The 12,830-nt window shown below is 41.6% G+C and overlaps 1 protein-coding gene across 2 annotated transcripts in view; it reads left to right on the top strand.

Moving 5' to 3' along the window:
- LOC138754870 (phosphatidylinositol 4,5-bisphosphate 3-kinase catalytic subunit alpha isoform) overlaps window positions 1-12,830 on the top strand; it is a 103,270-nt gene that overhangs the window by 50,709 nt on the left and 39,731 nt on the right. For both annotated transcript variants that reach the window (XM_069919793.1, XM_069919794.1), the window contains exons 8-9: window positions 1,565-1,670; window positions 3,401-3,553. In XM_069919793.1, the coding sequence (XP_069775894.1) occupies window positions 1,565-1,670; window positions 3,401-3,553 (259 nt within the window). The remainder of the gene's footprint in view (window positions 1-1,564; window positions 1,671-3,400; window positions 3,554-12,830) is intronic.

Below are 12,830 nucleotides of genomic sequence, written 5' to 3'. Positions count from 1 at the left end.
AGAGTTGGGAACAGTTGCAACGTCAGGGGAAAACTCAGGAAGATTGTTCAGGATCTGATTGAGGAAAGGCCTCCTCATGAAAGGTGGTGAGGGAGGAACGCAAAGACTGCAGACATTGGTGTCTTGAGTGAACTACAAGAAGGTGTAAAGGGGCTCAGCTGGTCAAGCAGCATCCGTGGAGAGGGATGGTGGGTCATCATTTTGGGTCGGGACCCTGCATTGAGACAGGGTGTTGGGAAGGGGAGATAGAAAACCTGAAATGGGAGGGGGGAGGCTGGCGAGGTGGCGTGGTTAGCACAACGCTGTTACAGGGCCAGCGACCAGGGTTTGAATCCGGCACTGTCTATAAGGAGTTTGTACATTCTCCCCGTGTCTGCGTGGAACTCCTCCAAATGCTCTGGTTTCTTCACATCCTTCAAAAACGTATGGAGTTTTTAAGACCAGAAAACCCCTGCGCTACACAACACTACTGAAGTTTATTGATGCTATAGTTAGCATTTCTGTATCTGCTGCTCTTAATTTAAATGGATACAATAAAACTTATTCTAAAAGTTGGGTGGGAAATAAGATGAAGGAAGGGACAAGGCCTTCTCCAACATTCCTCCACAACTCTGAATACAGCCATGGCCCAAGTGTCCACCTTAATGATTGATGCACTGTGTAAATCTGTAAATAGGCTATTAAAGATGGATGTTAAAGTTAACAGATTCCTTACAAATCAAACCGGCACACTTCCCCTCGACTTCAATAGAAAAGGTATTCCTTTTCCCACTGTGTCTGAAGTTTTCAGCATTCCCTTGCTAATTTCTGTATTTTCAGGTCTGTCATGTGTAATCAACTGAGGTAAATGTGTTTTTTTTTAAACTGGGTTTGAAATGTATTGGGGGTTGTAGGTTAATTGGATGTAAATTGGGTAGCATGGACTCTGGTCTAAATGGCCTGTTATTGTGCTGTATGTCTAAAATTTTTTTTTTTAAGTTTTTTAAAATTTTTCATTAAGTCAACATTTTCATCCATTGCAACAGTTGGGTTAGTAGTTGTTCAAAATGACAGTGAAATCTAGTGTTGAAACTAAGAAATTCTAACAGACCATATTCCATTTTATTTGTTGGCCTGGGGTCTGTTGATGGCCCACCCCTGGATTATGGGTAAAAGGCTGGAGAGTGCGACTGAATGGGAGATTGGATCAGCTCAGATGGAGTTGTGGATCATACCTGAATGGCTAACCTCTGCTTCTACATCTTATGGGCCGAATGGCCTACCTCCTCTTCTACATCTTGTGGAATGGTGAAGGAAGTTGGTGGCCGGCGACCAGGAGTTCCAGCTGGTGCCCAAGGATGAACTGGTGCTGGACAAAGTGATCAACCTATCTGCATTTGGCCACACCAAGTTGGAGGTTTCTGTAAATTCTCCGTCACTCTATTTGTGCTAACACGCTCTGCGCTCCCTTAGCAGCACTGGCTCAGAATCGAGGCATCGGATTCCGGCGTTACTCTCCAGACTGTTCCCCCTTCTGACCCTTCCCCTTTGCTGCTGAACATCTGTTTTGATGCTGTCTTTTCAGATGGAACGAGTGGCTTTCTTATGACATCTACCTCATCGACATCCCGCGAGCTGCCCGCCTCTGCTTGTCCATCTGCTCCGTCAAGGGGAGGAAGGGAGCGAAAGAGGTGGGTGCTTCACCTGGTGACAGGGGCAAGCTCTGGGTGCAGATACAATTGCGCCGTGCAATGTGGATATAGGACCATTGAGTCCGTGACCATCCCATTTTATTCTCCCTTGTTCTCCTTAGTTCCCCCTAGGTTTTTAGCCATTGTTTACAGTGACTGATTACACTGGACATTAAGGTTTTTAAAAGGTTTGCTTCCTGAAAAGAAAATTGGGGATTATGATGGACAACACAAAGATAATTGCAGATTTGCTGTATAATGCAGGAAGTTGGAGAAACATTTCAACTTTTATTGAATTTAGTGTGTTAAATTGCATAATGACACTGACACTTTGCGTCAGTTCAACCGACCGAAAAATGTTTTGCCGCTGATTTCTGTTTGTACTCAGCATCTGATGCTCAATAGTCGGCCTGCGTTGATGGGTTCCAGTTGTCCTGATCCCGCTTTTCCACAGTCACAATGTCCTGGTGAAACATTTCACCGTGTTCGTCACTGACGGCACCGAGATCAGCAGGGAAGACGTCCAAGGGTGAATGCAGATAATTAATTTTCAATGACATGTTGCCCTTCATGGTTTTGTCTGCTTGAAGTCGACTAAAATATGACAGGAAATCCCAAAAGTAGATAACTTTTTTTTAAAGTACACGATAGGAAAATTTTACGGTAATTTTTTGTGTGTGTGTGATCAGCAGCCAAAAATCCACAAAAGTGTTCAAAAATCAAAATCTTTGTTGTCCACTGTTACCCCACAGATCCTGCATGTCTGTGTGAGAGGACGAGCAAACTGCATGCATGCACACCACATCCCACCCACCCAGAGGTGGGGATCAAACCCAGGTCTCCGGAGTCGGGATACCTGCTGCGTCACCTGTAGATCACCGTCTCTCCCCTGCCAATTAATAAATAGGCAGGAATAAACCACTCTGCTCCCTGAGACTGCTCTGCCATAGAACCCTGCAACAGAAATGGTCCTTCGAGTCTGTGCAGAACTACTATTCTGCCCTGTCCCACTGACCAACACCCAGTCCAAAGCCCTCCATACCCCTCCCATCCACGTACCTGTCCAAATTCTTCTTAAAAGTCAAAATTGAGCCTACATCACTTCAATTGGCAGCTCTTTCCACTCTCCCACCTCTCTGTCAAGATGTTCCCCTGAATCTGCTCCCTTAAACTAGTGATTCTCAACCTTTTTCTTTCCACACACATCCCACCTTAAGCAATCTCTTGCTAATCACAGAGCACCAATGGCATAAGAATTACTTAAAATGGTATGTTGAGAACCACTGCTTTAAACTATTCGAACATATTCCATACAAGTACATGTTTAAGATTCTTTCCACTCTGCCATGTCCGTTACCCAGTGGTTAATGGTCTTGTACAGTTTTTGCCAAGTATAGAGTTGCTCTTCTTCACCATCAGCTTTAGCCTTGCTGAATCAGCACAGAATGGAATATTTTCTGCTACTTTACTCTTATTACAACTCCCATTTTCAGTGGGGATAATTTTGACATTTGTTAGGCAGATGTATGGGGAGGAGGCAAGCTTGGGTGTGTGTGGACAATGGGGTAGTTTCTGTGCTGAGGCGGGGTGGGGGTGGGGAGGTGCAGGCTCCACACACAAACAGCACCAGAGCATGAGGCTTTGTGCCAGTTAAAAGTTCATTGTGTTGGCCAGAGTCTGCACCTGCCAACGTTGGGTCAGCTCACCCCTTCCTGATCTGTCTCTTACAGGAGCATTGTCCGTTGGCTTGGGGCAACGTGAATCTGTTTGATTATATGGACAACCTGGTGTCCGGCAAGATGGCGCTGAACCTGTGGCCTGTGCCACATGGCCTGGAGGACCTCCTGAACCCCATTGGAGTGACAGGGTCCAACCCCAACAAGGTGAGAGTGGGGATCGCCCCGCAGGATTTGGCTGTTACTAATGCTTGATGCATAGGGCAATGTCAGAGCCAAGCTCTGCCTCCACACTGCTTACTCAAGTTCGTTATTATCTGACTGTACATGAATAACCAGATGTAACAGCATTTTGTTGGACCATGCGCACGCACTCACAAACACACACAATGGCACTCATGTACCCCCTCAGCACCCTCTTGAACTCTAGTTCCAATACCTGGTTGTTGTGAGCCGGTCTCCAGCAGCAGCCCACAACCTGAGATGCGAGTCCTTTGACTCCAGGAGACTACAGCTTGGTATGGGTTTCTCGCCCACAAGTTGCCAGTATCCTGCCACGTGTGTACATCCTGAGTTGATGCTAATTACCTCTTCTAATTTCTCTTTGTGTTTATGATTGGATAGTCCTTGATAGTCCTTGGAGTGAAGGAGGCTGAGGGGGAGATCTTGTAGAGGTTTATAAAATGACAAGGGGAAAAAACAAAGTCTTTTTCCAAGGTGAATGATTAGAGGTTGAAAGAAGGCAGGTTTAAGTTGAGAAAGAGGCAGGTTTAAGTTGAGAAAGAGGCAGGTTTAAGTTGAGAAAGAGGCAGGTTTAAGTTGAGAAAGAGGCAGGTTTAAGTTGAGAAAGAGGCAGGTTTAAGTTGAGAAAGAGGCAGGTTTAAGTTGAGAAAGAGGCAGGTTTAAGTTGAGAAAGAGGCAGGTTTAAGTTGAGAAAGAGGCAGGTTTAAGTTGAGAAAGAGGCAGGTTTAAGTTGAGAAAGAGGCAGGTTTAAGTTGAGAAAGAGGCAGGTTTAAGTTGAGAAAGAGGCAGGTTTAAGTTGAGAAAGAGGCAGGTTTAAGTTGAGAAAGAGGCAGGTTTAAGTTGAGAAAGAGGCAGGTTTAAGTTGAGAAAGAGGCAGGTTTAAGTTGAGAAAGAGGCAGGTTTAAGTTGAGAAAGAGGCAGGTTTAAGTTGAGAAAGAGGCAGGTTTAAGTTGAGAAAGAGGCAGGTTTAAGTTGAGAAAGAGGCAGGTTTAAGTTGAGAAAGAGGCAGGTTTAAGTTGAGAAAGAGGCAGGTTTAAGTTGAGAAAGAGGCAGGTTTAAGTTGAGAAAGAGGCAGGTTTAAGTTGAGAAAGAGGCAGGTTTAAGTTGAGAAAGAGGCAGGTTTAAGTTGAGAAAGAGGCAGGTTTAAGTTGAGAAAGAGGCAGGTTTAAGTTGAGAAAGAGGCAGGTTTAAGTTGAGAAAGAGGCAGGTTTAAGTTGAGAAAGAGGCAGGTTTAAGTTGAGAAAGAGGCAGGTTTAAGTTGAGAAAGAGGCAGGTTTAAGTTGAGAAAGAGGCAGGTTTAAGTTGAGAAAGAGGCAGGTTTAAGTTGAGAAAGAGGCAGGTTTAAGTTGAGAAAGAGGCAGGTTTAAGTTGAGAAAGAGGCAGGTTTAAGTTGAGAAAGAGGCAGGTTGAGGAGTCACGTGATGGAGTAGTGGCCGGTCAGGGAATTCCAGCCCTCTCCGGAAAAGTTGAAAAAAAAAATGCACAAAACACAAAGGTGCAAGAGTAAAAATTAAAACAAAGTAAAAATAAAGGTGAGAAGAAAATGGCAGCGAAGAGAGAAAAGTGGAAAACAACGGGAAGAAGAGAAGATGAAAGAACGTCTGAAGAAGAAGGTGAAGGCCTTACCTGTCTGAGGAGGCCCGCTGCAGAGAGAGAAGCCCACTCCCTCAAGTCAGTGGAAGTCCCAGGCTCGGGACTACAAAAATGGCACGCAGAGCCGAGTAAAAGTGCGCAACCGCACATGAAAAAAAAACACTGACGGGAGGGGGGAACAGCTGCGGAGTCGATCTCCACAGCTGAGAGAGACACCTGCAACACAGCAACAGGTGCAGAACATAGAAAATAACGACAACAAGAAAGAAGAGGGTAAAAAGAAATCAAGGAAACAACAGATGGTCAACCCAGAGGAAGAAGAAGAAGAAGAACAGAAAGAAATGAAAGAAGAAGAGAAAGGCAAGACAATGGATATATCTTTTTTAAAGAATATATGGAATCAGTGAAAGAATGGCAATTACAAGAATTTAATGAGATAAAAAGAAGTAAGAGTGCAGAAGAAAAAATGAATAAAATAGAAATGGTCCTATCAGAGATAGGAAAAAGAGTGGAAAATATGGAAGAACGAGAAATAATTGTAGAAATGGAAGTAGAGGACTTAAAAGAGAAATTAGAAGAATCTAATAAAAAAGTTAGAGGCACATGAGCTGTTAGCTCAGAAGATGGATATAATGGAAAACTATAATAGAAGAAATAATATAAAGATAGTGGGCCTTAAGGAAGATGAAGAAGACAAGAATATGAGAGAATTTATAAAAGATTGGATCCCCAGGGTCCTAGGAAGACCAGAATTACAGGAAGAAATGGAAATAGAGAGGGCACATAGAACATTAGCCCCAAAACCACAACCGCAGCAAAAACCAAGATCCATTTTAGTAAAATTTTTAAGATATACAACAAGAGAAAATATATTGGAGAAAGGAATGAAGAAAATAAGAGAAGACAAAAAGCCACTGGAATACAATGGTCAAAAATTTTTTTTCTATCCAGATATAAGTTTTGAACTCCTGAAGAAGGAGTTCAATACAGCAAAAACGATCTTATGGAAAAAAGGATATAAATTTATGTTAAAGTACCCAGCGGTACTTAAAATAGTTATTCCAGGGCAACAAAACAAACTATTCTCGGATCTAGAGGAAGCACGAAAATTTGCAGAACAACTACAAAACAAGCAGAGAGATGAAGACATGTAATGAGAGTAAAAATTACCACGAACTATATGTATGTGTGTATATGGGTATATATATATATATATTTTTTTTTTTTTTGGCTTGGCTTCGCGGATGATGATTTATGGAGGGGGTAAAAGTCCACATCAGCTGCAGGCTCGTTTGTGGCTGACAAGTCCGATGCGGGACAGGCAGACACGGTTGCAGCGGCTGGAGGGGAAAATTGGTTGGTTGGGGTTGGGTGTTGGGTTTTTCCTCCTTTCCCTTTTGTCAGTGAGGTGGGCTCTGCGGTCTTCTTCAAAGGAGGTTGCTGCCCGCCAAACTGTGAGGCGCCAAGATGCACGGTTTGAGGCGTTATCAGCCCACTGGCGGTGGTCAATGTGGCAGGCACCAAGAGATTTCTTTAGGCAGTCCTTGTACCTCTTCTTTGGTGCACCTCTGTCACGGTGGCCAGTGGAGAGCTCGCCATATAACACGATCTTGGGAAGGCGATGGTCCTCCATTCTGGAGACTCGATGCTGTCGACCTCTGCCATCTCGAGTACTTCGACGTTAGGGATGAAAGCGCTCCAATGGATGTTGAGGATGGAGCGGAGACAACGCTGGTGGAAGCGTTCTAGGAGCCGTAGGTGATGCCAGTAGGACCCATGATTCGGAGCCGAACAGGAGTGTGGGTATGACAACGGCTCTGTATACGCTTATCTTTGTGAGGTTTTTCAGTTGGTTGTTTTTCCAGACTCTTTTGTGTAGTCTTCCAAAGGCGCTATTTGCCTTGGCGAGTCTGTTGTCTATCTCATTGTCGATCCTTGCATCTGATGAAATGGTGCAGCCGAGGTAGGTAAACTGGTTGACCGTTTTGAGTTTTGTGTGCCCGATGGAGATGTGGGGGGGCTGGTAGTCATGGTGGGGAGCTGGCTGATGGAGGACCTCAGTTTTCTTCAGGCTGACTTCCAGGCCAAACATTTTGGCAGTTTCCGCAAAGCAGGACGTCAAGCGCCGAAGAGCTGGCTCTGAATGGGCAACTAAAGCGGCATCGTCTGCAAAGAGTAGTTCACGGACAAGTTTCTCTTGTGTCTTGGTGTGAGCTTGCAGGCGCCTCAGATTGAAGAGACTGCCATCCGTGCGGTACCGGATGTAAACAGCGTCTTCAGATTGAAGAGACTGCCATCCGTGCGGTACCGGATGTAAACAGCGTCTTCAGATTGAAGAGACTGCCATCCGTGCGGTACCGGATGTAAACAGCGTCTTCATTGTTGGGGTCTTTCTCAACAGCCCCTAAGGCTAGAGCTGGATGAGGTTCTCACCCTGGATGAGATATATAAGGCAATCGAACAACTGAAAAGTGGCAAAGCAGCAGGTATGGATGGAATCCCCCCAGAGGTCTGGAAGGCTGGCGGCAAAACCCTGCATGCCAAACTGCATGAGTTTTTCAAGCTTTGTTGGGACCAAGGAAAACTGCCTCAGGATCTTCGTGGTGCCACCATCATCACCCTGTACAAAAACAAAGGCGAGAAATCAGACTGCTCAAACTACAGGGGAATCACGTTGCTCTCCATTGCAGGCAAAATCTTCGCTAGGATTCTACTAAATAGAATAATACCTAGTGTCGCCGAGAATATTCTCCCAGAATCACAGTGCGGCTTTCGCGCAAACAGAGGAACTACTGACATGGTCTTTGCCCTCAGACAGCTCCAAGAAAAGTGCAGAGAACAAAACAAAGGACTCTACATCACCTTTGTTGACCTCACCAAAGCCTTCGACACCGTGAGCAGGAAAGGGCTTTGGCAAATACTAGAGCGCATCGGATGTCCCCCAAAGTTCCTCAACATGATTATCCAACTGCACGAAAACCAACAAGGTCGGGTCAGATACAGCAATGAGCTCTCTGAACCCTTCTCCATTAACAATGGCGTGAAGCAAGGCTGTGTTCTCGCACCAACCCTCTTTTCAATCTTCTTCAGCATAGTGCTGAACCAAGCCATATATATATATATATATACATAGATGTGTATGGATCGACAATGAGATAGACAACAGACTCGCCAAGGCAAATAGCGCCTTTGGAAGACTACACAAAAGAGTCTGGAAAAACAACCAACTGAAAAACCTCACAAAGATAAGCGCATACAGAGCCGTTGTCATACCCACACTCCTGTTCGTCTCCGAATCATGGGTCCTCTACCGGCATCACCTACGGCTCCTAGAACGCTTCCACCAGCGTTGTCTCCGCTCCATCCTCAACATCCATTGGAGCGCTATCATCCCTAACGTTGAAGTACTCGAGATGGCAGAGGTCAACAGCATTGAGTCCACGCTGCTGAAGATCCAGCTGCGCTGGGTGGGTCACGTCTCCAGAATGGAGGACCATCGCCTTCCCAAGATCGTGTTGTATGGCGAGCTCTCCACTGGCCACCGTGACAGAGGTGCACCAAAGAAAAGGTACAATGACTGCCTAAAGAAATCTCTTGGTGCCTGCCACATTGACCACCGCCAGTGGGCTGATAGCGCCTCAAACCGTGCATCTTGGCGCCTCACAGTTTGGCGAGCAGCAACCTCCTTTGAAGAAGACCGCAGAGCCCACCTCACTGACAAAAGGCAAAGGAGGAAAAACCCAACACCCAACCCCAACCAACCAATTTTCCCCTGCAGCCGCTGCAACCGTGACTGCCTGTCCCGCATCGGACTTGTCAGCCACAAACGAGCCTGCAGCTGACGTGGACTTTTACCCCCTCCATAAATCTTCGTCCGCGAAGCCAAGCCAAAGATACATGAGTGTATTCATATTTAGAGGAAAATATATAGAGTATTGATAAGAATTAATAAGGGAATGAAAGGGAATAGAGGGAATAAGGAGGGAATTAAAAGAGTGACCTTTGTTATATATGAAAATTGAAATCTTTTCTGTGGGGGGCTGGGTGGGGAGGAGTTATAGTCACTGCAAAATCAGTTGACGCTTGCGAGTGAATTCGCAAATCCAAATGGAGAGGGGAGATGTGGTTGCCCGGAAAGGGATAAAGGGCAACTCAGGAGGGGGAGGGGAGATTGGGGTTAAAGTAGTTGTATATAGGAGAATAAGGAAAATGTTTGATGTTTTAGGAATGTTGTCTTATAAAGGGTTCAAAACAAGAAAGCAGAAATGGATAAGAAGGAAAGGTGATGATGGAGAAACGGAAAGGGAAGATAAACAAAGTATGAAATGGCTACGTTGAACTATATGACTTTAAATATTAACGGAATACATAACCAAATCAAAAGGAAGAAACTGCTAAATTTACTGAAAAAAGAAAAAATTGATATAGCATTTGTGCAAGAAACACATTTAACTGAATTGGAGCACAAGAAATTAAAGAGATATTGGGTAGGACATGTAACAGCAGCGTCGTATAATTCAAAAGCAAGAGGAGTAGCTATGTTAATCAGTAAAAATATACCAATTAAAATAGAAGAGAAAATAATAGATCCAGCAGGGAGATATGTAAAGATAAAATGTAAGATATATTCAGAGTTTTGGAATCTACTCAATGTATATTCACCTAACGAAGAAGATCAAAATTTTATGCAAGATATTTTTTTGAAGATAGCAGATACGCAAGGGAACATATTGATAGGAGGGGATTTCAACCTTAATTTGGATTCAAATATGGATAAAACTGGGAAAAAAATTAACAGAAAGAACAAAGTAACCAAATTTATAATTAAATCGATGGAAGAAATGCAACTTTTGGATATATGGAGGAAACAACACCCAAAGGAAAAGGAATATTCATATTATTCGGGTAGACATAAAACATACTCAAGAATAGACCTATTCCTGTTATCAGCTCTTATGCAAGATAGAGTAAGAAAAACAGAATATAAAGCTAGAACATTATCAGACCATTCACCCTTGATATTGACAATAGAGTTAGAGGACATCCCTCAAGAATGTATAGATGGAGATTAAACTCCATGCTACTTAAAAGGCAGGATTTTAGAGAATTCATTGAAAGACAAATTAAAATGTACTTTGAAATAAATACGGAATCAGTGAAAGATAAGTTTATACTATGGGATGCAATCAAAGCGTTCATCAGAGGGCAAATAATAAGTTATGCAACCAAGATGAAGAAGGACTACAATCAGGAAACAGAGCAGTTGGAAAGGGAAATAGTAAATATAGAAAAAGAATTGGCAATGAAGGAAACACAACTAAAAGAAGAGAATTGGCAGATAAAAAAATAAAATATGAAACACTACAAACATAAGGTGGAGAAGAACATAATGAAGACAAAACAGAAATATTATGAACTAGGAGAAAAAACGCACAAAATTCTAGCGTGGCAGCTTAAGACAGAACAAACTAAGAGAATGGTATTGGCATTAAGGAAAAAAGACAAACAAATCACATATAATCCAACGGAGATTAATGAAAACTTTAGAGAATTCTATGAACAATTATACCAAACTGAAAACGAAGGGAAAGAAGACAAAACAGATGAATTTTTAACTAAAATTGAACTACCAAAATTACAAATAGAGGAACAAAATAAATTAACAGAACCATTTGAAATAGTAGAAATACAAGAGATAATTAAAAAATTACCAAATAATAAGACACCAGGAGAGGATGGATTCCCAATAGAATTCTATAAAACATTTAAAGATTTATTAATTCCTCCCCTCCTGGAAGTAATCAACCAGATTGACAAAACACAAAGCTTACCAGATTCATGTAAAACAGCAATAATTACAGTAATACCAAAGACAGGGAAAGATCCACTCGCACCAGTGTCATATAGACCAGTATCATTACTTAACACAGATTATAAGATAATAGCTAAACTATTAGCAAACAGATTTGCAGATTATGTACCTAAAGTGGTAAATCTAGACCAAACTAGACCAAAAAAAGACGGACAACAGACATAATTTGTAAATTTATTAACTTAATTCATGCAGTAGAAGGGAGTAAAGTGCCAACAGTAGCGGTTGCTTTAGACGCAGAGAAGGCCTTTGACAGAGTAGAATGGAATTATTTATTCAAAGAATTGCAAAAATTCAGTTTACCAGAGAAGTATATTAATTGGATTAAAGCATTATATAAGGGGCCATTGGCGAAAGTGACAGTAAATGGATATATATCAAAGAAATTCAATTTAAGCAGATCAACAAGGCAGGGATGCCCACTATCACCCTTATTGTTTGCGTTAGCTATAGAACCACTAGCAGAATTGATAAGAACAGAAAATAATATAAAAGGGATAAAAATAAAAGACGAGGAATATAAAATCAGTTTATTTGCGGACGATATTATAGTATACTTAACAGAACCAGAACTATCAATAAAAGAATTATATAAGAAATTGAAGGAATAATGAGAAGTGTCGGGTTACAAGATTAACGTAAATAAAAGTGAAGCAATGCCTATGAATAATGCGGATTTCTCAAAATTTAAGAAGGAATCACCATTTAGATGGCAAATGCAAGCAATAAGATACCTAGGTATACAAATAAATAAAAATCTCGGCCATCTATATAAACTCAATTATTATCCACTAATGAAAAATTTACAGGGCGATTTAGAGCATTGGAAAGATTTACCACTAACACTAATAGGAAGGATAAACTGTATTAAAATGAACATTTTCCCAAGTGCATTGCTAATACACTTGACAGAGAAATTCTTCAAGGAGTTAAAGAAAATAATAAGGATATTTTTATGGAAATGTGGGGGAAACCGAGGATACCACTAGATAAATTAACAGAATGGTATAAGCAAGGAGGCTTACAATTGCCAAACTTTAAAAATTATTATAGAGCCGCACAATTAAGATACCTATCAGATTTTTATCAAACAAGGGAAAAGCCAGATTGGACTAGATTAGAACTAGATAAAATAGGGGATAAGATACCTGAACACATATATAAATGGGATGAAAAATTGGTACAACGTAGGAGTTCTCCAGTATTACATCATCTGCTCAATATTTGGAAGAAGATTCATGTAGAAAGGAATAAAACAAATTACCAATTACCAAAACTAATAATGACGCAAAATCAGTTACTCCCCTTTACAATAGATAACCTTTCCTTTAGAGAATGGGAGAAAAAAGGGATCAAAAGAATAGAAAATTGTTTTTCAGGAAATAGATTATTATCCTTCGAACAAATGAAGGATAAATATAACTCAAGATACAGTGTTGGCATATTACCAATTGAGATCTTACTTGAAGGACAAATTAGGAAGTAGTCTGAGGTTACCAGAGGGAAGTAACTTTGAATATGTGATTACAGATACAATGACAATCAAAAGATTTATAACAAATATGTATATTAAACTGCAAGAAAAGGAGAATGAGGAAACAAATGGTAAAACTAAAGAAAAATGGGAACAAGATTTAAATATAAAGATAAAGAAGGAAACATGGGAGAAGTTATGCTCTGGAACGATGAGAAATACAATAAATTCGAGGTTGCGTATGATACAATATAACTGGATACACAGGCTGTACATTACACCTCAAAAGTTAAATAAATGGG

This window comes from Narcine bancroftii, chromosome 2, assembly GCF_036971445.1.
Source record: "Narcine bancroftii isolate sNarBan1 chromosome 2, sNarBan1.hap1, whole genome shotgun sequence".
Classification (NCBI taxonomy): Eukaryota; Metazoa; Chordata; class Chondrichthyes; order Torpediniformes; family Narcinidae; genus Narcine; species Narcine bancroftii.
This window is presented reverse-complemented; position numbering and strand designations above follow the sequence as displayed.